The 27978-nt window shown below is 28.6% G+C and overlaps 1 protein-coding gene and 1 pseudogene across 3 annotated transcripts in view; one reads left to right on the forward strand and one right to left on the reverse strand.

Annotated features, from left to right (window-relative positions):
- Positions 1–3148: 3148 nt before the first annotated feature.
- LOC142334153 (putative endochitinase) overlaps positions 3149–27978 on the reverse strand; it is an 84179-nt gene continuing 59349 nt past the window's right edge. For all 3 annotated transcript variants that reach the window (XM_075381935.1, XM_075381936.1, XM_075381934.1), the window contains exons 3-5: positions 18534–18671; positions 7427–7628; positions 3149–4202 (exon numbers count right to left, since the gene is read on the reverse strand). In XM_075381935.1, the coding sequence (XP_075238050.1) occupies positions 7473–7628; positions 18534–18671 (294 nt within the window). In that variant the 3' untranslated portion in view covers positions 3149–4202; positions 7427–7472. The remainder of the gene's footprint in view (positions 4203–7426; positions 7629–18533; positions 18672–27978) is intronic.
- Positions 19116–27966, forward strand: LOC142333985 (protein toll-like; annotated as a pseudogene).

A 27978-nucleotide genomic window follows, 5' to 3' on the forward strand; every position in this document is an offset into this window, starting at 1 on the left:
CCCTTCAAAAAAAAATTCAAATTCCGACGCCTATCCCTCACTTTTTCTGTTTAGTCTCTGGAACCACCTTAAGGAATACCTTAAGTAATAAACTCTGAAGTAATAACTTCAGAGGATGAATGAGGATGATATGTATGAATGTAAATGATGTATATTCTTGTACAGTCTCAGGTCGACCGTTCCTGAGATGTGTGGTTAATTGAAACTGAACCGCCATAGAATACCAGCACCATCTAGTATTCAAATCAAAATAAAAGTAACTGCCTTCACTAAGGACCAATCTAAACCAGATTTAATCGGGAAGATTTCCTGATATATTTTTGCTTTCAATTTTCATCATTCAAAAAATATTTTTCACACAAGATGTACAGTTTTGAACACCTAATAGTCTCATTCCAAGACGTCGCCTGCCAAGGGAACCCACCCTAGTTTCAGAGGGCATGCCATAGGCACACCGGGAGAAGCTACTAATATAAATTAAAATAATTAAATTAATAAATAGCACACACAATAAATAAAGAACCCGACTTAATAGAGAAGGAGATTAAAGCTGGCAGAAAATAGTGATACATTTTCTGTCATAAGTTGGATATTTGTCAATCGATTTTCAAAACTAAGGTGTCATTTTGTTCTAAAAAAAATGCTTAGCATTTTCTTAAGAACACATAATATGATAAAAATTTACACGGTAACCGTTAACATTAATATAGTGAAATACTAAAATAATATAAATAAATAATTAATAAAATGAAATATTTTATTTATTAGACAATGTTGTTAAAAATGTGTATGTATCATCCTCATTCATCCTCTGAAGTTATTGTTCACTTCTCAATCCGATTTTCATATATAAATTTATTAATAAATACAAAATGCCGGAGAGAAGGAAAATCGAAGGGAAATGTAACATTTTTCCTTAAGAAACTTTCTGTTCACTTTTACACCTAGAATCTGTAATGTATAAGCCTACTGTTTTAGATACACACCTGTTTACAATTGGCAATTCTTCAGAATGTCTTAACATCACTCCCAAGTGCAAAATAAAATTCATTTCACAACAGAAATTCTATGAATACCTTTAAACAGTATCAGAAATAAGTTAAATTAATTAATATTTTTAATAATTTTTTTTATTTTAATTTCTGCTGACACAGGGGGAACCCGATGGGTTAAGTCCTACAGGATAATTTACAGAGAGGTAGTCAGTCAACTCCCATGGATCTTGGGTCAATTGATGTGCTGCTTAATGGCAGTTTCGGTTGCTCCAGGGGTGCTTAAATAAAATTAAGGGAGAAAAAAGGGAATGTTGGTATTGTGAAGCCGTTGTTTTTCACATATATTTATGTTTTATTTAATTTTTAAATTTTAATATCGGGGTCCTTTGCATCCTGTAAGTATGTTCAGTGTTTGTGTCTAAATTTTCTGTCTTGTTTAGTTTGGTGTTTTTAAATAAAATGTAAGGGCCCTTTCCACCCTTACATATGACAAACCTGATTGTGATTTAATCCCTATTTTAAAGAGTGTGATGAGGGCTAATGACTGTAGCAGTTGATGCTCATATAACCAAAAAAATAATAATAAACATAAAATGGGTATAATTCGTATTAAAATAATCAGAAGTACAAAATTTTTTATATTTTAATTTATTATTCAGGAAAAATCACAATATTTAATTAAACAAAAGCTATGAAAATTTTAACATCTTTTTTTTAAATAATAGATTTTTTTTGTACAGATATTATATGTTAATCACTTTAAAACTGATATTATTGTGAATTAAAATTGCATAAAATTATAGAATAAATACTAACTTATACCTGTTATTTCAATTCAATTTGTATAAGTATTTTATTATAAATAAAAATAAATAAGCTATATTAATTATTATTTATAATTTATACCTCCAAGACGGATGTCAACAACTATAGAAGTATTTCATTGTTGCCAGTGACTTATAAAATACTGTGAAAATGTTATTGAATAGATTAGAACCCCAAATAGATCACATATAGAAGGGTGTGAAGAAGGATTTAAAAAAGGACGATCATATTCAGAATAAATACAAAGTCTGATGGATTCTAAAATATTACGTATCCAGAAACAAACCTTTCTTATATCTTTTACAAAATTTCAGAAAGCGTATGATTTTGTGGACAGAGACTTTTTTCAAATTTTGAGAGAATATGAGTTGACCAGAAAAATTTGAATCCTCATTAAACTCACTCTTACAAACACATTCTCTAAATTTAAAATTACAGCAAATATAGGCAAACCTTTCCTAGTCAAAAAAGGGCTGAGACGAGGTGATGAACTATCACCGAACCTATTTAAACTGGTTTTGAACAAAATAAAGAAAATCTTTTGTGAGATGGATGATTTGAGTGCAAAGATCAGATACAAAAACCGAAACATCAAAATAGGATGCCTATTTTTTGTTGAAAACCTATATAAATAATTATAATATTATAGTAATATTTTACATTCACAATAATATTTTATACAATGATATTTATTTAATACAAACATTTTTATTATTTATGTATAAATGGCAATTTTTTAATATATTTTTTTAATTTTTGTTAACGTTTTTAACATATGAAATGCCATACAAAAATATAAGCTAAAACAATAATTTTGTTATATTTTGGTTAAAACTATACCTTTCAATCCCCATGCACAACAAACAGCTTTTGTCATAATGCATTTCATTTTGTAACACAAATCAATAAATATTAATACATATCAATTAGTTCTGTTTTATCAATCTATCCAACCACCCCAAGGGGCCTGCACCATATCAATGATCAACTGCAACGATATCAATCTGTAGTTAAAATAAACATAACAATTACTTAACAATTACAATTATATATATATATATTTTGTATATTACAATAGAAAATTATAAGAAACTTTTATCATATTCGCTGTTATATGTCATTACGGCCTGCTTATTATAATAACTTTTAAAAAAAATTATCTAAGTATAACTGTTCAATATTACCAAAAGATGTCAAAGTAATTGTAAGCGGTTAAAACCATGTCAATATAAAAACACCATTACATGTATGTATACATACATACATACATACATACATATATATATATTTTTTTTTTTTATCTGAAATGGAATATTAATAGTTTCAACAAAAAAAATCTGTGACACCATAATTATTAAAATTAGTAATAACATACAAAATAATATACAAATGTATCAGAATAAATTGTGAAGATATAAATCACATTTAAAGTTTATGATCATAAAAATGTTATATGTAAAAGAAATTAACAAAAAATGACCAGTAATTTACCATCAATTTATTTAAAAGATTTATTAAATATACCAAAGCGATACAAGAATATTAAGTATGTTGGCAATGAATCTTTGCAGATGATCTACTAAAAATATCAATTGTCAATTTACAGAAAAACTTTGTAATTAAAATAAACATTTTTATATAAATAGGGAATACAAGTAAAGTAATCAGCAACAGATTGTCATTATTAAACCAGAACCAAATATCTAGAAAAAAAAGGAAAAACATTAAGAATAATTTTTAAATTATTAAGCAAATAAAAACAAACACGGGAAAGAATTACAATAAAGGAATCAACACTTTTAAATCAACAAATTATTTTATAAACAAAAAATAAAGAAACAATTATTTGTTATTATAAAAAGAAATAAGTAAAGTAATTACAGTAAAAAAAGCAGTAAAGTAATCATAATAACTTTTAAACCAAATAACATTACTTGACATAAAATACAAAACATTAAAAAAAAAATGCATAATTAAAACAGAAGTATTAATAGTATTTATAAATTAAAGATAATAATTATTAGGTACAGTATAAAATAATGGCCAATCATAAATAAAATTCAAAAAAGGTAGACCGAACAAACAATTGTACCAGTGTAAAGTAAATAGAAAATGAGCTCATTGTAAAAAAAATAGGAAAACTTAATGTTATAATAATAATTATTTTATCTCCTCTTAGCAGGTAGTGTTGCTTGAGTATGATGCATGCAGCCTTCTACGTTTTCTGGCCAATCACAGACATTTTCAGAGTGAACAAAAGATTTTATGGGAATAGCGTATGATGTTTTCTTTCACCTTCACACATATAGTACAAAGTGCAATCTGCTTTATCTCGGTGGTATGATATTTAATCGTCTTCCTCTTCACATGACACTGCATTTCCTGTGGAAAAAATATATTCATTATACTCTTAGTTTACCGAACAAAAATATTCAAATTTTTAGAGATTTTGCTGGTTTTGCAGCTTAAAAAAGGAAATTATATCATATTTTTCCTGGTGTACACTATCTTTTTCATTATTTTTTATGATTATGATGCACATACAGCAACAACTGAGATAAAGATAACACCTGTCAGACTAACTTTCTCTGATAATAATGATGTTCACTATACACAATGAACAGTGAACAGAGTCCCCACAGTGAACAGAGTGAAAATGTAATTTGTAGTACTGAACATCACCAGTATTTTTTTTAAACAAATGCAAAAGTATATTCATTTAAGTGAAGAAGGCACAGGAAAATCTCTAATAAGCCCATCGTGAAATACTAGGTATTTTTGAGTACGGCTATGTCATTTTGCGAGTGACTTGTGACGCACATTAAGTTGCCTATTACAATAACAATACTCACACGTAAATTACATAGTTACTACTGGATCATAAAATATGCTTTTGGATTTAGCAGAAATATAATTATTTTATCTAAACGTTTTTTAAAGTTTAAACTACAGTACAACTCTTGAAAAGTAATAACAAAAATGATTTTTCAATTACGAAAAACCTATAAAATTGTACATGTAAACTAAATTTTATGCCCGATTACTATAGTAATTACATTGCTTTCAACATAAGAGTTCTGTAACTCCTGGGTGATCTCAAACATTTCTGAAAATAAAATGATGTTAAGTAAGGATCACCTACTATGTTAACTGATACAACTGATAAAGCCACTGAAAACTATTAATCAAAGTTAAATTACAAGGTTATGTGCCTTTATGATAGACATTTGAAAGACAGAAATGCTACTACTCTGGTTTTGATGTGGTTGTTCCCGAGCGTGTAATTCTATTCTCATAGTATCCAGTAGATACTGACCGCATCAGTTGACAATACTTAAAAATATATAAAAAATAAAATAGTTTTCAGTAATTAAAAGTAAATAAGCAAACCGCAGTTTTAGATCTACCTGTAGGAAAACATTTGAAGAATATTTAAAAAGTTACAGGATTAAAAGAACATTTCAAACAATAGATTAAACTCATTTTTGGTATACAATACCAGGCTTCCATGGATCCCAAAAATTTTGATTGTTGAAAAAAATTTATACAAATAGATATTATTGTAAATTGTAGTTACGTACCAAATATTATAGTGTATCAATCACGATTGATAGGCTTTTTTATATTTATAAGTTTCATATCTAAATTCTAATATGCTAGTTTCTAATTTAATTTTTTAGGTCCTGTTATTCAGTGTTTCATGATGCACTACATATTTGTCAGGATATAACTCAACTGATCTGAAATTTTCTTTCTCTGTAAGTAAATAAATGAAGAGAAAGAAGCAGGCTGGTAGACAATATAATAATATTTGCTAAACAACTATAGAACAGGGAATAGAAACGTTGAAGGAAATTGATATACTTTGATAGGTTTGTGAATTGTATTGCTCCATCCATCTCTCAGCAATTATCTAAAAGGTATGTGGCCCCCTTGTGTGGCCTTGTAGTATTTGTTTACGAAGGTGTTGACAGGTCTTGAAAATTTCAATAATCGGTTTGGAAGGATGAATATTTTTGTGTTTTATATAGGTACGTAGAATGCAGTCATGAGCAGAATGTCTGTCATGTTATTTAGGTATGTCTACATTTGGGAGATTTATAGAGAAGATTGTGTTGCATCCAGTTACTTTTAAGATAATATCTACAATTGTAATTAAAAGAAACAAGTAAATAACCACACTTAAATACAATTCGTGTCTTAGTGTGGCTCAAAGAACTGTAATTCATTACTGCTAGTAAAGAATATAAAAAGCTAATATAGAAAGTAATTTTTATCTTAAATTTCAAATTTATTGTACCTTTTTATCACAAATAATAGAAAATTCACTTTCATTTGTTTTAAATAAATACTGATAAAGCTCTACAGCATTTTTATAGATTTCTCAAGTTTATACATTTTGTTGATGTCAATAATAATAATAATAATAATAATTAACAATCTCTTTTGATTAATGATAATTTGTGTTTAATAATTTTAATTATTATTTAATTATAATTTTATTTTTTAAAACTAATTGAATTATCTTTTGAACGATATATTTACTGTTTTTAACACAAAATTAAAACAATAATAGATAATTTAAAAAAGTATAACAAAAGAACTGAAAATTATATATTTGGTTGAGCAACATTCTAGTACGTAAAATTCAGTAAAATAATAATCAGGAAAAAATGAAAGTATAGAGAAGATGAGACTTATAGTGGTGAAAGAAGTTATAATGAAATAAGGAAAGATGTAAGGAACAAGAAAAATATTCAGTAAATAAAATAATACAAATTTACAGAAATGGAAGAACCGTACAAATTTATGGCACATCATTTTGATGAATTTGATATTTTATTTTGTTTACTTTTTTGTATGTAAAGTCTTAAAATATCCATCTTATCATAAATCTCAAATACAATTTACTTAAAAAGTACATTACGTTAGGGCACAACTACAATTAGGCACTTACATCGGTTCAATTTCAGTCGGACAATTCCTGAGAAAGTTCTGTATTCTTTATCCTTATGAAAAAAGTAAAAAAAACAGTAACATGTAGGGGGTTCAAATCCATTAAAAGTTATACTTTTAGCTAGCTACTTGAATCTGAGGTAGTAGCATCGCAAATCAATTAATATCAGGAATATTATCTATTCACTCAAGTAAAGGATTACCACCACTTAACCCTCCATTGGGGGATCTGGGTGAATGGTGTATAATGCAGTCAGATAATTCCACAGGGCATACAATTTTAGGAATGGATGACTGTTTTGCTTAATAAAGAAAGGTTAAATTTGTTTTCAGGTAGCTGTTTAATACGTAAAGAATAGAGATATGGATATGATATGATATAAGAATAGGAGGATATGGTTTCTTTAATAATTATTTAACCGGGCTGCAAAAAGTAAAGGTTATTTGGATACTCAAAATTCACAAAAAAATCTATCAAATAATATTTCTATTCTACTCCACAGTTAAACTAATTTTAAAACTACAGCTTGGAACAATAAGATAATTCTTACATTAAGTAAGTAAATTAAACTAGCAAATTAAAAATTGGTTATCGTTATACAGAATGTATACAGTATAATTTATTATTTTATTTTTGGTAAAGAACTTACGATCTTTAGTTGTATAACCAACACCACCAACAGGATTAGAAGTTTCCTAAGGACCATCATATTTTACTGTGTAACCATCTAATTCTTGTCCTATTGCATTCATTAATGGGAATTTTCCTGTTCCACAAGACCCTCTGAAGTCTTCCGTAACTACAGACCAAACCATGATACCTCCAAATCCTTCTTCTTTTAACCAAGCCATCTACAAATGAAAAAATTAAATATAATTAGTAATAGTTATTTATATCTTAAAAAAACTGCATCTTGTAAAAATCTGTAGTTCTTTTTGATGTTTACTGCAGCAGTAAACAGCTTAATCACTTTACATATTGGCTGCCAACTCTGTAGGATTTATGAAGCCTCCTGTGTGTTCTTAAATTCTGAGTCTGTTGCGTATGGAGTTTCACTATTGTTTAAAACTCTCCTCCATTCAATCGTCATCCGTTTAGCACGTTTATTTTATTTTAAATACACACAATATGAAATTTACTTCATTATCTAAAGCTGGATTAAGAGATTTTTATTTTTGTAATATAGTAATTTTTTCAGTTTGGATTTTTGAGATAACAGCCGATAAATTTTTTCTTTCATTTAACTATTTTTAGTGTAAGGTGATACACAATAGGCATAGATTTACAAATAACTTATATAGACCACTGCTATTGAAAAAAATAAAATAAAATGTGCTTTATTGACAAGGCAAAAGTAAGTTACTTTACTTATTTACTTACTTAGTAAGTAAGTAAGTTACTTGACTTAGTTATTTACTTCACAGAAAATAATAATAATAAAAATTGAATAATTCATTCAATGGAATAAATGATAGATTTGCATAAAATTCATGTAATAATTTATTTAATTTAATGGAATTTACAACTACATAAATTCAGATGTTTGGCTACCTTTGTTATATCCATTGAATTGCAGACCATGATTACTAATTTGCAGTATCATTATAACAACATTTATATTACACAAGTAAATGCAATTTTACCCATCATGCCTGATAAAGGCATTTGAGGTTCTTTATAGATTGTTGGTATATGTCTTTGTTATGCTATTATGAATCTTGAAGTACAAAACTCTCAGTTTCCATTTTCTGAGCAAAAATTCTTTATTTAACAACAAACTTGTTCATTAATATTTTATTAATATTTTGCTACTTGCAAAAATAAAAACGATACAATATTTGAATCTTTGCGGACGAGTCTACAGTCACAAATTAAGCTTTTTATATGGAAAAATTATTATTAAAATATATTTAATCCACTGGCAAAGAGTTAAAAAAATAATTGAAGAATGAAAATATATATAAATATAAAATATTGCAATATGAGATATTAATAAAAATCATTCGAGAAAAACTATTATTCCATTTAATGTTAAGTTATTTTATTTTAAGATGAAGAAAATTAAGGTTCTTTATTTTTTTTTTTATTATAATTCAATTAGATTTTAACAATTGCTGTTTGTACAACAGCAATATTTGTGGATAAAAAACGTTTAATTTTATTCATATAAATTTATATGAAGATCTTTCAAATAATTCAGTAATTTATTAAAGACTAGTCGGAACCTGGACCCCCAAGGCCAAGGTAAAACTTCCACCCAAGTCAGGGTCTCCCAGGGCCGCAGCGCTCGCCATTCCTGTGTTACAGAGGGACGGCGCCTTGAACACCCAAAGAGTTAAATTCGGTCGCCATTCCCGTCTACCTAGAAGGCTACGCTCCCCTGGACATGCGCACTGTTCATTATCCTCATTAGTGTGAGAATAATACTGATAAATAACAAATATTCAGACCTATATACTGATAAATAACAAAAAAATATAGAAACCTGAAAAAGAAACTAGAAAAAGACAGAATAACAGTAGCTTTTAACCTTGCTTTTTCTGTTTAGCTTCGGAACCATAACACTTCACAGGATGGATGATGGGTTTGAAGTGTAGTCTTGTACAGTCTCAGGTCGACCATTCCTGAGAATTGTGGTTAATTGAAACACAAGAACACCGGTATACACGGTCTAGTATTCAAATCCGTATAACAGTAACTGCCTTTACTAGAATTTGAACGTTAGAAAGATCTACTTCCAAATCAGCTGAAGAGTTAACCACTAGACCGACCCCCGGTGGGTTAGAATAACAATAGCTAAAGTAACTAAAGTACACACACTTTTGACAGAAAAATTCATAACTTATTTCTTTGCCATAATAATGAAGTAAAAGAATTAATCTTTTTTTTTCCGTAAAGAATATCTTTAATTTACAACTTCACGCTCCTTGGGGGTGAAAAAATAATACAATTATTAATGTTCAAGGGAGCAAGAGCCTCGGTCTGTGGCTTAAAACCTTCCCTGGTGTAATACGAATGTATCCTGAAAATGTGAAAGCAATCGATCAGTTGGTTCTTCAGAGATTTTTTTAAATGAAATACATCAAAAAACCTTCTCAGTTATGCCCAAGAAACATGGGTAAAAATCTGGTTGCGTTTGATCAAGTGGTTTTTTGTTTATCCCGAACAAACAAAACCCCTTTTCATCTTTATGTAATAGATATACGAGATCTAAAATAACGAGACAATTTTTTTTGACAACCACTTTAAAGCTACTAGTAAACATATGGTTATTATATGACCAGCTGATTTATATTGGGTATGATACTGCTCTAGTATATTCATAACAATCTTGATAAGTTGCAAACTGTAATGCAAGTGATCTGGATAATTTAGGCTTATGTCAGTAAATTAGTTCATAACGCTTTAAAATAAAATATCAAATTTTTAATTTTTCATCTAGTTTCGGCTTATTAGTTACATGAATACACCATAATGGTGACTATGCTTATATAAATGCAACTGAAGTGAAATATCAGGTGAATTTTATTACATACTTGGGTTGATGGTTTATTAAATTTAAGGAAGTTTTTTCCACTCTATCTTCTAAACCAAATCTACTTTGTCCTAGTTAATTTGAAATTCAATTATAGATTGCATTGCCAACATAAGAAAAATAATAGAGGTGTGAATTATGGCAGCTAAAAAACAATAAAAAATTAGGGAATTACCTACCGAAAGATAGTGAACTATAAACCTAGGTAATACCTAGGTTCTATAACTGCCTGCTGGGTAGTGTAGGAAGTACCTGTAACCTTATTTTAAATTTAACTTAAGAGTGGATTTTCTATTTTGCATTTGATGAGATGGAAGCACTGTCTGGCATTGTGGCATTGACTTCTTACTAAACTGTATACTTATAATGTTGTCAATCTATAATATCTATAATGTTGTTATATAATCTATAATATAGTGTGGATGACAATTTTGTATATTGTATAATTTTTATACATATATATATATATATATATAGCCTAGGACACTCCCAGTAAAATAAGGAATCCAACTTAGTCATACTTCTAAATTGGTTCAACTGTTGTGCAGCTACATTGGAACAAACATACAAACACACATATATACATATATATATATATATATATATATACACACATTCTAAATACATTACACTCGTTTTTGAGCAGTGTAAAAATTGAGATACACCAATGAACTGTTAAAACTTTGTTTTTCAAAAACTGTCTGCCTTAAAAAAATCCTATCCTTGAACCCACCTTCAATTTATAATTAGTACAAAGTAACTGTGTACCACCTTAAGGGAGGTACAAATAATGTTAATTTTTCCATTATGTTAATATAACAATATATATTCTATAACATTAGAAACAAACCTGCAAATCCACTTCTAATAACACTTTACTCGTACATCCTTCCAGCTTTCCTTTCTAATTACACGCTTCACTTTAGACCTGAAGAATACATGTGCTGTTGCTGCTTTTTGAGGTCACAAATCAAATTTTATTATCAAATAGTAAATGTAATCATAACAGCAAGTGTTTCCTTAAACCCAACTGATATAATATTGAATATTGGACTTAAATAAGAATTTGTGTGAAGATTACAGTAGGGATGATGTACAGCGTAATAGGCAGTATTATATTGTGTATCCAATTAACAGGATTTGTAATCGGTGATCAGTGACAGCTGATTGGCGATTATAATAATTATTATTTATTATGTTACAGTTACGTTAATGTGCTATAATGGGTTAACTAATACTATAATGCCAGATTAAAGTAATGGTTAAAACGTAGATAGACATTGGCAATATAAGTTGTAAAGATGTTTAACTTCTTAGTAAGCAGTATTATATTTTATTTGATAATGTAAATCTATTTCATGTGTTCTTGTTGCTTTTTACTACCCTGTCTAGCGCTATAGCAGTAGAAGTTAAAGTATGGTAACCCATCAAAATAACCTTTTAAATAAAAACTACAATGAGACAAGAGGATGGTCTTACAATATTACTCGATTGTGCTCTGGAAAAATTAATTGCAGAATATAATAGGAAAATAAAAATACTTAATAAAAATGGGGGGAGGGGGTTAACATCTTAATATTTAAATGTAAATGTTTTACCATTAGCTGATGATCTGATAACTTTGGTAAAAGACTTTAGATAGAGAAAATTAAAATCAAGAACTAGAAAAATGTGCAAACAAAATTAGGCTACAAATTTTATATAATGGATTCCAATAATAAAAGTAGAATCCAAAAAGTGAAAATTTCAGAATAAGAATCAATCAAGAGTTAAAAATTTAAAGCAAAATAATTATGCTGAACATTTTTTGAAAAAAATAAAAGCCAGAACACAAAAAATCAAAGTGGCTTTCATCTTACAAAATTTCTTAGGGAAATCTAATAATTGTAACTTTACGGCCAAAACTCAAAATAATACTGCTAAATTAAGCAAATCTGAAGAATTTTACCAAAATTTTGAAAAGTCATACAATTAGAAAAAGAACTAATTTTATGGTCACTTGACTGGAATGGATGAAAATAAATTAATGAAACAAATATTTAACTTTTTTTTAAAAAAGGAAAACCAAATAAGCTAGTTAAAAAAATGTAAAATCTCAAATTATTAAATATTTCCCCACAGAAGTAATTTCTGATGAAATCTTTCAGAAAACTAATCTTTCAAGAAAACTAGATAACAGCAATAAAGTAAGCAATAAATAGCAAGATAATAAAGCAAGTAGTAACGTAAGCAAGGTAATAGCAATAAAAGGACTAAAATAAAATAGCAATAAGATATGTTTCTAACTTTTGAAATGTACTCTAGCTTATCAGAAACAAAACTGAATCAATATGTAATGACACCCTTAGCTATTGAATCTGCACTTTTTTTTTTATTTATTAGTTCACATCTTATTTGCATTGACAATAGGATTCACACATTTATACACTGAACCACCCTAATTGAATGACTAATTACAAAATTTATCAGGAACATCAAAATAAAAGATTTTAAGACAGATTAGCTTTATAATTTCATCCAGATTAGGATGAAAATAGCTTTATCAAAAATTCAACAATTTTCTCAAGAACTCTTATGACTTGAAATTATAACTACAGTGGCTTCTTCAAAACAAACAATATAGTACATTCAGAGTTGTAACTCATTCAGAGTTGTATCTTCCTGTGCAATATCTTATCTGTAAAAGCATCTTCAAGAAAAGAATTTCATTTAAAAACATTTCATTACAATGAATAAACATTGAAAAACATTTTTTTGAAATAATGATTGCCTTTACATAGTAATTTTTAATATAATTTAAAACATAATTTCAAAGACAATGTTAAACATTGCCAATATTAACATAACCATCTACTCACCATTTGTGTTCCGTAAAAAAGCAACTAACGTTTAGTAGGTTTGAACCTGATCTCTCTAAGAGAGAGATAACCTCTCTCTCAGAGAGAGAGAGAGAGAGAGAGCGACACAAAAAAAAAATCAAAATCTGCAAGAGCTTAAAAAAGTTTTATAAAGATTTTTGGCCCTTCTATGATGATCTTCCATTCAGTTATGCAGTTATGTTCCTGGAAAACACTTTTCCAGATATTCGATCAGACGAGGAAGTCCAACTGCATGGCCACTTTCTTTCTTTTTCCTGTTTAGCCACCAGTAACTACTGTTTAGATAATACTTTAGAGGATGAATGAGGATGATATGTATGAGTGTAAATGAAATATAGTCTTGTACATTCTCAGTTCGACCATTCCTGAGATGTGTGGTTAATTGAAACCCAACCACCAAAGAACACCGGTATCCACGATCTAGTATTCAAATCCGTGTAAAAATAGCTGGCTTTACTAGGACTTGAACGCTGGAACTCTTGGCTTCCAAATCAGCTGATTTGGGAAGACGCGTTCACCACTAGACCAACCCGGTGGGTTAAGGTTAGGATGCACTAAATTTAGCTATCATTTTCATTGATTATTTACGAAAACCATTAATGATACCGTACGAAATATGTAATAATTAATTTTTTCCCTAATTATGTTATGTGCTTAAGGTATTGACCTATAAGCAAAATTTGTTTCAAGATTCTTTAGAAATAACTTTTAGTACTCTCATTAAAAATCTGTTATGGTTACATTTTTCCTTATAACTTAAAGTATCTTAAAATAGAAAGATGTCACTCTCAGATATCACTTCTCTGGATGTTTTTGCTTGGGGTTTTATTATAAATTATACCAAAGAAAATATTGAGATTTTAATGATTTAACACAAAAAATGTTAAAGGTGTTTGGTCTAATAATGCCGCAGATGCTCCCAAACACCTAGCAAGAGTTAGATTATTGTCTAGGCATCTGACCAGCTAAAAAAAGTACATACACTGAAGTTGACTAGCCTACATTAGAACATGACGAGTTGCTAAGTTTAGTAAAAAAAAAAAAGATGAAAGTTATTAACATGTACTTTTGGATACTTTTAGTCTGGACATCCTGTAGATTATGAAGTGTGTGTGTGTGTGTATATATATATATATATATATATATATATATATATAAAAAAAAACAAAGAAAATATTATTTATAATATATAATTATATATTAAAATTAATATAATATATAATTAATATAATATCTTATAAGATATAAATAATACAATGATAATAAATTTATAATAATTAAAATAAAAACACCTCATACTGCATGATATTTTTTTAATTCTTACAAATTAGCACTTCTGTGGTACACACCTTAGTTAAAAACCACACCATATGGCAGAGTATTTCTTCACTAAAAGAGGATGAATATATTCTGGGCCCATCAAAGAATTAATTCGGCAAATGGCCTCTTCAACACCACTGTCAGTTAAAATAACATTTGCTACATACACAGCAGATGTATATTCACATATTTCAGTCAACATCACGTCCAGTTAGTTAATTATATAATTTTCGTCATTAAACTGAATAATAATAAAAGTACTTAAATTAGTTTTTGTGGAATTTCATAATTTCAAACCAAAATGTGAACTAAAAAATAAATGGGTGAAATAACAAAGGTTTAGTGAAAAATAAAGGGCATAATAACATGGTTTTGCACTAAAATAAAGAACAAAAAGGGATTAAAAACCATAATTAAAAAAATAAAATCAAAGAATTAAGACAGAAATATGCCAGGAAATGAAAAATCTTGTTGAACATTTTTTTATACCAACTTACTATCTATGGAATTTACAAAAACTATTACAAATATGAGTTTTAACTATTACAAATATGAGTTTTATTTTCTTAATGTGTGAGTTGTAATAAAATGAACAACAAAGTAACGTCACCATGGTCCAATTGGATCAGCATGATGCGTAAACAATGTGTAATTATGTACTCAGGCCTACCATTCCTGAGAAATAAGGTGCCACCAAAGCATATCAGTATGCATGGTTTAGTTTTTAAATCCGTATAAAAGCAACTAACGTTTAGTAGGTTTGAACCTGATCTCTCTAAGAGAGAGATAACCTCTCTGTCAGAGAGAGAGAGAGAGAGAGAGTGACACAAAAAAAAATCAAAATCTCCAGGAGCTTAAAGAAGTTAAGATAAAGATTTTTGGCCCTTCTATGATGGTCTTTCATTCAGTTATGCAGAAAAAGAGGAGCGCAATAGAACATGTTAAGGTAAAAAGAAATTTTAAAAAAATTTAAAGACAGGTGTCAACAAATTAATATTTTTAATAAAATAATATTATACTGTACATTTATGTAAAACTATAATGTATAGAACTGTTACTTTAAACTTTTAAGAGCGTTTTTATATTTTCACAATATACTAATGAAGCAACAGTTATTCATTAGTTTTATTTTTAGTTAGCAAACCTTATTATAATAATTCAATACAAAGTTTAATTTTTTGTTTATAAAAGTCTGATTAGTTATAGTATAAGTCAGTAGGATAAGAAACTAATTAAATATCTCTTGTAATGTTACTATATTTTTTTTGTCTTTAATTTTTAAGAATGTTTTTATATTTTCAGTGTACTAATGAAGCAATAGTTATTCATTAGTTTATTTTTAGTTTGTAAACCTAATGGTAATTAACCAATTAAATATCTCTTATAATGTATTTTTGTACTGTTATCTAAAAAAATGAAAGTGTTTTGTTGTAAGTAACGTCTTTACATTCTATCTCTACAATTATTTTGTTTCCTAGTAATTTCAATAATTCAGAAAAACATTTTATAATATAAACCTAATAATATCATGAACACTTGTATTAGGTTTCAGTTCAAGAAAAGAGCAGGCAAAATTAAGTTTCTAGGCAGACAGCTGTTTTTCAAAGCATATTTTTCAACTATAACTAAAACATCCAAGTTCAAAACGCCCTATGTAGCCGATCACCATTGTTTGACATAACCTACATGTTTTTTGAATTGTAAGAAATCTTCTAAGCAAGTAATAGATGAAAAAAATAATTTATCTTAAATACAGGTAATTAGAAATCTTAGATTAAATTTATGATATAACTGTTATATTACATTCTGTTAATTCAATTTCAAAGGTTTTTCTGCTCTCCTGAAAAAATTAGAATGAATGATGATATATATATATATAGTTATATAACTATACAATTAAATATCCATTTTAATTGCTCTCATTTAAAGTGTAACATTCAACTCAGAAATAGGATATGCCACGTTTAAAAACAATTGCAGTTGCTGTTTTTAAGAGAACTGCAATTATTATTTTTAACAGATGGCAAGTTTTAAGCTAGAAACGTTTTGATTCTCAATGTGGGTGGTGGGTGAAAAAGTTTAACAATCAATTGTTTAAAAGAATATTACATAAAAAAAAAACAAAAAACATGGTGAATATTTGGACTGTACAACTATGCTGGCCAGGAGTTTGACTGTGTGGTTTGTCAAGCTCTTCATCATTTGGCCATTAACATTTTACTTTACTTTATAATCTTCAATCTCAAACATAAACAATAAAACAATAAATCTCAAACATTTTTAAGTGATCATAAAAACACAAGTATAAAACATAATTATGTATAAAATATAATTCTCAAGACTTATCTCTTCTAATAGAAGAGATACAATAATATGAATAATATCTGTATGACTAATAATTAAAATATAATAAAGCAGATCTTTAAATAATTACAGTTACGGCATTCGTGATTTGTACATTTTGACAATCTTAAAATCTTACACAGTATACAGAAAGTAAGGCAAATCAGTAAGAATTTCAAATTAAAGTTTTATAAATTCTTAAATTAACAGTTTCACTCCAGTAGCAGTTATTTTAAATAAATAATATTTAGTTTATATTAATTTTAACAATAGTTTCATAAAATAAATCAACAGCACTTATGTATTGAATAACGCTAATGTACTGTCTTTTTCTAATTAGTCTTTGGAATGTAACGTATTACTTCAGAGGATTATATGTATGAACGTAAATGAAATTTAGTCATGCACAATCTCAGGTCAACCATTCCTAAGATGTCTGGTTATATTTGAAACTAAACCGCAAAAGGAAAACAGTTATTAATGACCTAGTATTCAAATCTGTTTAAAAGAAAGTTCTAAGGTTCAAATTCTAGTAAAGGGAGTACAGATATGTACTTTTATACAGATTTGAATTTTACTAGATTAAGGATATTGGTATTGGGTTACAATTAACTGCCTATCTCAGGAATGGTCAACCTGAGACTGTACAAGACTAAACTCCATTTATATTCATATATATCATCATCTGAAGAAATATCTTGCAGCGATTCCAGAACCTAATCAGAAAAAGAGAGAATGGTAACGTACCAATTAATTTTTCAAAGTAATGCTTCTAAATAATTAAATTTTTTATAATGATTTAATAAATGTAATCTGATATTTTCATTGGCTTTTAATTATTGCTACTTAAAAATTATACCAAGAACATTCTAGTATCGAGTTAAATTTTAAAAGTGTTTATTTGGTTATTTGAAATACCAAATGAAGTTTTTCATTTGCCCAAGTAATTTCCTTTTCAGATAATGTGTATCTATGTCCAGAAACAGATTACGGATTAACTTCTGTTAGTATTTCCTGTCGAGGTAATATTAGAATATCACTGTGTGCTGGAAAAACATAAAAAGGAGATGGACCTTGAAAGTGAGGAAAACTTACTTCCGCTTCTTCTGTTGATTCTTTTCTAGATAATACACAAACTAACCACAAAGCACCATTATAATGCACAAGACAAAAACTTTTATATCATAAATTTGAGGAAAACCAACTTCTCTTTCGTGCAAAACTTTAAGTTGTTCATATTCTTCATTTCTGGAAATAATTTTTGTTTTAAAATATCCTTTCCTGACTGGTAAAAAAGCACGCAACTTCTGAGTACCTTAGATTGCCATCGTTTTGCTAAATACTTTTCATTTGAAACAAATATGAAATTCATATTTTTAATATTTGACCAAGCCTAATAATAAAGCCGAGTGACTGTTGTTACTTGATCTTGCTATGGGCGTTGTAAACTTGCTTTTGATGTTAATCTTTTCTTTTAAGACTATCACCAAAACCAACAAATGCACTTTTTAATGTGATGTGGCAAACGAATGTCATTCTGCCCCTGGACCAAAGTCATCCTCATCATACATTAAATTCACAAAATTTTTACGATTTTTATATTGAGCTGCTGAGCCATCTGAGAAGTAAGTTTATTCACAATATTATACTATTCTTTTAAAAACTGAATTAGTTTTTACCTTTTTTAAGGTGACACTTTCATTTTCAACTTTAAAATTTTCTAATTTAACCAAGTTGGTCTCTTCAATTGCTAAAGGATCTTTTTCAATATCACCATTAATAACATCTAGCGGTTCCTCTTTCAGTTGTACTAAATCCTGTAATACAAAACAAAATATGAATGCTACAAATTAAATATGTTTATGATTATTTGTATAATTTATAAAATTAAAATAAATTGCAACTCTAATTGACTTACAACACACATTAACAGATCAGCGACTGTTATATTATTATTATTATTATTAGACGACTTTAATGTGCAAGGTTTTACATGAGAAAATCACAAAAACCTTTCTTTTGTTAAATATTAACATCCAAATTTAAATGTTAAAAATGCTAAAGACAGCAACAAAATTCTAGCAAGTACTTTGAAAAACTATTAAACTACGAGGAACCTAAGGTAAGATTTCAATTCCAAAATTCAGCAATATGAACTGACAAATCAAAAACACATAAGGAAATAAAAATAGACAAACTCATCAAGAAAATAAACAAGGTAACAGGTGATGGCTTGATTGCAGCAGAATTACAAAAGAATCATGCAAACAGCAATGAAAAAACTTCCATTAATACATCCACTACACAAATATGAAAATGATACAGAAGTAAATAACTACAAAAGGATTAACCTCTTACCTATGACATACAAAATCCTTTCAAAAGGACTTCAAATTAGAATCTAATTAATCGCAGACTACGGCTAAAAACATTTACCAAATGTTAAATTTGGTAAATTTAACAAATTTAAATATATGGGAGAAATAACCCAAATTAATGGTTTAGATAAAAAAAGCCAATCAAGCGCGAATGAGAATATTAAAATAAGCCTATCAACTAACAAAAGATATCTTCAACAAAAAGAATATTTCAGAAGATGCCTAAATCAGATATTAAAATAATCAAGTAGTAAAAAGTAGAGATGCACCTGTTTACATCAGATGCATAATCAGTTTAAAAACAGACAACTTAGTCCAGCAGAATAAAAGAAGGTAAAGACTAGAGAAAAGTCCTATGACCAATGTTTAAACAGTTTCCCTAATATGGTGTTTATTATGGCCACTATAGATTAGAATATTACCGGGTTACTAGGGTATATTTTGGGCTTCTCAGTCAAAATCTTTCATTAACTAAAAAGGGTATGAAACAAAAATGCATAAAGAGCATATGACAAAAGAGACCAATTTTTAAATAAAACTGATGATTTAGTTAGTGAATAGTAACAGTGAAACTGAAGGTAGTAGACAACTCAGAAACAAGGTGAATCAAAATCAATATAACTTAAGGAAAATTCCAAGTTCAATTTGTTTGATTCAAAAAATCTAAGAAAAACGTTTGATTTTTCATTTTTTATTCTAACAAAAGAACATCAAAAAATTGTTTTATTGGAAATATGAATATTTGAATGAAGCTCACCATCCAGATAAAAAATTATATTCATTAAGTACAGAAACTGAATATAACAGTTTTATGAGGAGAACCTTAGTTTAGATCGAAGAAAATTTAAATCTTCTGAGTTAGGTAATAAGATTAAAAAACTGCAGTTTATTTTTCATATTTTTTCTGTCTCAACCGCTTTACAGATTGAATCGATTGTCAAAATAATTCTTGTTTTTTAATTGTAATCATTATTACTCAGCCTTAAAAAAAAATTTATCTTATCCGGTGACAGGAATATAAATTTACCAAATAACAATAATAAAATAAATAAGTATAAAATCCTACAGAATAGTCAGGGATAAAAATCACAAGTTAATATTACTTTGAGGCCAACATAAGTTTAAGATCATTTGCAGACTATTTGTTTAAAAGAGATAAGATAACCTTGTTTTAAATTACAACCAGAGCATTTAGACCATACGATAGTTCTAAACAGTAAACAGAAAAATAAGTTACAATGTAAAGATAGATTTTAGTTGTTTTAATGATTTAATTAACGAAAAAGATTCTAGTTCTATAAATAAATAAAGGCCTATATCCATAAAAAAAAATAACATTAATGATGTTTTCATTATCAATAAACTGAATAAAGGAATTGAATATGCCAAAAATACTGCTAAGACTATTAAATTTCTGTAAAGCTAAGCCTTGGTCAGTTAAAAACATAACCCTACTTCTTTTTTTAACTAAGAAAGTGAATTAAATTAAAAGATAAATTATCCAGATGTCAATGTTTAAATAAGTATTACAAAAGATAAAACAAACTTAATACTTAAAATTTTTAGAACAGATTAAACAATAAACTGCGTATACAGAAAATATAAAATCAAAATGCTAAAGAATAAGGGTATGACAGATGAGCAGAGATAGTTATGAATCACCTAGTGAATTTTTTATTAGAGTTGGCAATAAAATAGATATACACTGAATGCAATATTGACATTACTAATTAAGCGACAGAAATAATCCTTTATAGATAATTAGATAAAACAATAAACTGTGAGCACACAAGTAGGCGCAATATAAAAAGTATTATTTTTCCTTAAAAGATCATAGAGTTGGTTGTTGATGTGGGGAAAGCAATATAGCTTTGGTAAATATCTTTTATTTAAATAGCGATTTATCAATTTTAATACTATTCAATAAAACAACAACTCACTTTAAAATGTAATTAGCGCTTATCGTACCAGGATAATGTGTTCTTAGCCAAATATTATAAAATGTATATAGTTAAGAATAAAACATTAGTAACTTGTTATAACATCAGTACTATTTAATGAAGATGATTTGAGAACTGAAATACTTCCTGTGTTGTAGAAGGCATTATTTGCTTTCTCATGGCTCCAATTTAACAGTCTTGTGTTAATTACCATCTGGTGGTTCATAAGGTTGTGGTTGTCACTACTATTATAAATATATTTCTCTGACTGAACGTCTTTCTATGTCATATTTTAATATTAATAAACTATTTTGTTATAAATTAACATATTTACGTTAAATTATAATTTTTTTTAGGCTAATGATCTTCATTTTCGCTCAATGAATTATGTAACAGTTGATTTATCATACAACAATATTTCAGTGATTGATCTTCAGCCGATGGAATTACTGGCACTGGCACTTGCACAATATGAATCGAATTCATCAACTTCACACCATTACAAAACATTAGAAAATCATAGTGCTAGAATTAATCTGATTGGAAATCCATTATTATGTGACAGTAGAAATTATCACCTTAAAAAGTTTTTTGAGGGAACTCTAACACCAGAAGCTTATTATTTGATTGATATCATTTCAAATAATCAAATAAATGTAATATTTATGAAAAAGTTCTGTCAGACATCAAAAAAAGCTTTATAGTCATGATACCAAAGAAAGCAGGGGCAGATAAATGTGAAGAATACAGAATACAGTTATAATTAATTTATAATTAAATAATTTGTTCTGGACCAAAGCAATTAGAAGGTTTGTACTGGAATATGGTGCCATCAAAACTTCTAACATGTGAATTAAGTCAAAATAATAAACGAATCTAGTACTAAATGTCCAAAAGAATGGAAATGTTTCTACCGCCCGCAAGAGGAAGGATTGATTATCGATTGCACTGAACTAAGGATAAAAACTTTCCCCTCGAAACTTTCTTCTTGGAATATTACAATTGTACACTAAATCATATAAAAATGTTAATCATACTGAGCTATATTTAGCAAAAAATTATTTATCATCACTGCCACTAGAATTAGATGAAGGTTTCAAGTATATCACGACTTTATCACTTCCCTCAAATAACATTTCACAAATAACTTTGACCGGCTTATCGCCTAATATAACAGTACGTATCAGAATAAATTATTTTAAGTATAGCCATAATGATTGCACATTTAATAATAAATATTTTATTTAATGATTTTCACACTTGTTGACTATAAAATACAGTAATTAGACAAATTGTACTAAAATTGATGTTATAAAGGAAGAAGAGGAAGTTGAGGAGGATGAAATGGGAGAAACAATACTGAGATCTGAATTTAAGAGAGCATTAAAAGATTTAAATGGCAGAAAGGCTCCTGGAATAAACGGAATACCTGTAGAATTACTGCGCAGTGCAGGTGAGGAAGCGATTGATAGATTATACAAGCTGGTGTGTAATATTTATGAAAAAGTTCCGTCAGACATCAAAAAAAGCGTTATAGTCATGATACCAAAGAAAGCAGGGGCAGATAAATGTGAAGAATACAGAATACAGTTTAACTAATTAGTTTACCTAGTCATGCATCAAAAATCTTAACTAGAATTCTATACAGAAGAATTGAGAGGAGAGTGGAAGAAGGGTTAGGAGAAGACCAATTTGGTTTAAGGAAAAGTATAGGGACAAGGGAAGCAATTTTAGGCCTCAGATTAATAGTAGAAGAAAGATTAAAGAAAAACAAACCAACATACTTGGCGTTTATAGACCTAGAAAAAGCATGCAATAACGTAGACTGGAATAAAATGTTCAGCATTTTAAAAAAATTATGGTTCAAATACAGGGATAGAAGAACAATTGCTAGCATGTACAGGAACCAAACAGCAACAGTAACAATTGAAGAACATAAGAAAGAAGCCGTAATAAGAAAGGGAGTCCGAAAGGATGTTCCCTGTCCCCGTTACTTTTTAATCTTTACATGGAACTAGCAGTTCATGATGTTAAAGAACAATTTAGATTCAGAGTAACAGTACAAGGTGAAAAGATAAAGATGCTGCGATTTGCTGATGATATAGTAATTCTAGCCGAGAGTAAAAAGGATCTAGAAGAAACAATGTACGGCATAGATGAAGTCCTACGCAACAACTATTGCGTGAAAATAAACAAATACAAAACAAACGTAATGAAATGTATTAGAAATAACAAAGATGTACCAATGAATGTGAAAATAGGAGGAGAAAAGATTATGGAGGTAGAAGAATTTTGTTATTTGGGAAGGAGAATTACTAAAGATGGACGAAGCAGGAGCGATATAAAAGGCGAAATAGCACAAGCGAAACGAGCCTTCAGTCAGAAATATAATTTGTTAACATCAAAAATTAATTTAAATGTCAGGAAAAAATTTTTCAAAGTGTATGTTTGGAGTGTCGCTTTATATGGAAGTGAAGCTTGGACAATCGGAGTATTAAGAAGAAAAGATTAGAAGCTTTTGAAATGCGGTGCTATAGGAGAATGTTAAAAATCAGATGGGTGTTTAAAGTGACAAATGAAGAGGTATTGCGGCAAATAGTTGAAGAAAGAAGCATTTGGAAAAATATAGTTAAAAGAAGAGACAGACTCATAGGCCACATACTAAGGCATCCTGGAATAATCGCTTTAATATTGGAAGGACAGGTAGAAGGAAAAAATTGTGTAGGCAGGCCACGTTTGGAATATGTAAAACAAATTGTTAGGGATGTAGGATGTAGGGGGTATACTGAAATGAAACGACTAGCACTAGATAGGGAATATTGGAGAGCCGCATAAAACCAGTCAAATGACTGAAGACAAAAAAAAAAATGGTATAAAACTACGTTTCTAAAAAAGTTAAGAAAAAAAGTTGTCTAAGAAAAACAAATTACTTGTCTTCACTCCGAATAAAAGGCAATGTGAGAATCATAAAATTAAATTTTGAATAATTAAAAGCAATTAAGTTGAGAGAAATTAGAAATTTTGTATAAAATGAAAGCTGTTTAGAAAGAAAATAACATTTACACTTGTTGGTTATGCTTCCACCAATGAGATAATTCAATTACTTCCCGTTTAGCTCAACAATATAATATTTTATACAATACAATATAATTTTAATATTTATTGAAAATATAAAAAAATTTGGCCAAACATGAATTGTAATTAAATTTTAACGTAAGAAAAATTCACACTATAAAAATTTATATAGGTAAAGTATATGGTGATAAGAATATTTATAAATAAAATGTGAGAATTAATAAAACATATTCAATAAAGCTACACTGAAATTTATCAGACTGAAAAGAGATTGTTTTGAATGATCTTTTCTTGTATTAAAGAACTGAAGCAAGAAATCAACACTGAAATTTTGTAAGGTTAGACAAATCATTACTGATGAAATATGAAGGTCATCTCATTCATTAGATTTCAAAATTTCACATATACATAATTTTTATTGAACATTATCGGTACAATAATTTTGTATGATGACTTTCCCTGATCAATGAATGAGGAAAACAAAGGGTGTATTAGCCTTGACATTTCTTGACTGATATAACCAAGAGGGAATAAATTTCTTAATCGTACTGTCGGTGGTAATCGACACAGATTTGTCACAAAACTTCTGAAAATAAACACTGGATATTGAATATGTATCATTCAGCTACTTCAAAACCAAACATTAAGGTAAATTTACACAAAAAAAAATTATAATGGATATTTTCTGAGGCCAGAAATGTAAGAAGTCTTTCCTGAAACTATCACAATAATTACAGTTACTAAAAATACTTAATAAAAACAAAACTTTATTTGAAAACAGAATGTGATGAAATAGAGAAAGATGGTAACAGGGGATGTTTTTTCATAGTTTGATCTGATTTACATAAAACTTGATCAAAATATTGCATATGAGAACAGAATCGACTCATCAGTATAAAATTCAGGTGACGATAATGCCGAAGCGTTTTTCACCCAGAAAAAAGTCAAATAAAAAAATAACCATTATAAAATGAAGTAGAGTCAGTTATAGTCTCTAAACATTAAGAAGCAATAGATTTGGGATCGTATCACCGTATCAGTAATTAAAAATTACACAAATTCATAATGAACCCTTATATTTAATAAATATTTCCTTTAGTCTGGAAAAATATTTTATAACAGTATATTGAAATTTACTGAATTTCATGAAAATGTACTTAAAATAAAAATTGAATTCTTACATTAGTTAATGTAGGAAATCAAAGGTACTGGACTAAAACTTCAAATTAAGAAAAGACACCATCATTTTTACTGGGCTGAATAAATTAACTGCAATTATTTACTCACGAGTATAAGTTGGAATAAGATTTTGTAAAAAAAAAAAACTAGCTGGTCAGGGCTCACTTTTCTTACCCAATCGTCTAGCCAGGACCCCCAATGTGCTTCGATATCCTCATGCTTGCGAGAATAATACTGATAAATAAAACTTAAACCTCGTTCAGTTTTTTCAAAAAAATATCATTATATGGTTGGTAAATTTCTTCAAAGCACAGTTTAGTCAGTACAGGACCCAAAACTCTGAGCGATTTGAAGAGTGTGGGTTTCAAAATAGTCAGCCTTCATCTTAAAAATAGTAGTTATATCCATCCATATTTAGTCTGGTTCTTAGTATTACCCTACAAACACCACTAGGAGGTTATCATATTTTGTTTCTTATTTTTCTTATGTGTTTTTTGGCCAAGTAACTGGAGGCAGGTGCAGCCAGCTGGGTCGCACTACAGTAACCGTGGCTATTGGTTGAGCTACCAATAGTACACGAACAAATCCCTTAAAAAATCGAAAATAAAAAAAACACCAAAAATGATCTTTAGAAATTATCTGAAGAATAATTGCAAGCCCAAATCTACCTAATATATTGTCTAATCAGAAATGGGAAAAATTTGGAATCATTTTTCAAAATTTTTTAACTTTCTTCATCCCTTTGCAAAAAATCTAAAAATTGGTTTTTAGATATTCACATGAAGATTATTATACACACACAAGTTCACGTGCCAAAACTCAAGTTGATATCTTCATTTGTTACTGAGAAATTAAAAAAATAGTAAAAATTTCATTGTACTCCATTTTAACCCTTTAAACCCAGAATTTAAAAAAATCCTTTCTTAATGTGCACTTACACAGTATAAAAAAAACTTGAATACAATTTTTCATTAATTTATCTTCACTAGTTTTCGTTGGGCATTGATAAATCAGTTATCAGTCAAGTCAGTCAATCACGACAAGCTGCTTTATAGGTACAGTTTTTCAAAATTTATAGCTGGCTTAGACATGAACCCCAAGCCTATGGCACATATGGAGAGTTCAAATAGAAACATACACTGCCTAGAAATATCTCTTTTCCAAAGAAATTTAACAAGGCAGCAAAATACACCGGTTTAAAGTATAAAGATGATTTCATAAAAGGTTGAGATCCTAATTTATCCCCACCGGTAAACATTTTTATCGAGTACACAATCAATTATACAAAATGGTTAGCCAAAATCAGCAGAAATCATAAGTCAGTGCACGCATAGGAAGTTATATAAATGTAAAATGATTTTACATTAGTAAAACGTAGAATGCATTTTACTAGTGTTAAACTGACTATCTCCTAAAATGGTCACAAACTGACCACCAAAAACCGAACTTTAATGTCCTTTGTGGATGACTTCTAGTAAGTATATGTTTTTTTTTTATAAAGAATAATTTTAAAAATTATTTAAAAATCACAAAATATATCTTTTGAAAATAACTAAGATTTATAGCGATATATAATTCATTTGATTAACTTGATTTTTATTAAATGACTTCTTAATTTACAAGATTTTTTCTGTCTTAATATCTTTTAAATATGATTATTAATCTGTCTATTGTTTTTATATTTCAGATCGACAATCTGAATAATGTAACTTGCTTGGGAGGAAAATCTATATCAGAATTAACAGTAAATGAAATTTGTCCCACATCTACAGCAGGCGTAATAATTATTATTAGCATTCTTGGGCTCATAGTAGGTCTTCTTATAGCTCTCTACTATCGATATAATCAAGAAATAAAAGTTTGGCTTTATGCACATCAGATGTTTCTTTGGCTTGTTACTGAAGATGAACTAGATCATGATAAGCTGTATGATGGTTTCATAAGTTATTCTCACCGAGATGAAGATTTTGCGATAAAACATTTGGTTCCAGGGCTGGAGAATGGCACCCCTAAATTTAAGTTACATTTACATTATAGAGATTGGATTATAGGTGATTATATACCAAGTCAAATAGCACGGTCAGTTGAATATTCACGTAGAACTATTGTTGTGTTGTCACCTAACTTTCTAGAAAGTGTTTGGGGGAAAATGGAATTCAAAACAGCACATCCCCAAGCGTTGAGTATGGGAAGAGCAAGAGTAATTGTCATACTTTACGGTGATGTTGGCCCGGCTGATAATTTAGATCCTGAACTTAAAGCATATGTATCAATGAGCACATACCTAAAATGGGGTGAGCTTGGTTTTGGGATAAGCTTCGATTTACTTTACCTCATCCTACCGACTTATCAAAAGGAATATACCACCTCTTTTCCAAAGAAATTTAACAAGGCAGCAAAATATACCGGTACTAAGTATCGATAAAGATGATCTCATAAAAGATTCAGTTCCTAATTCATCCCCACCAGCAAACAGTTTCATTGACCAAACACCATCGTTTAAACAAAATGGTCAGAAATCATAAGTCAGTGCGCATAGTATTTAGTGTTTA

The sequence above is a fragment of the Lycorma delicatula genome, chromosome 13 (genome assembly GCF_047948215.1).
Source record: "Lycorma delicatula isolate Av1 chromosome 13, ASM4794821v1, whole genome shotgun sequence".
Taxonomy (NCBI): Eukaryota; Metazoa; Arthropoda; class Insecta; order Hemiptera; family Fulgoridae; genus Lycorma; species Lycorma delicatula.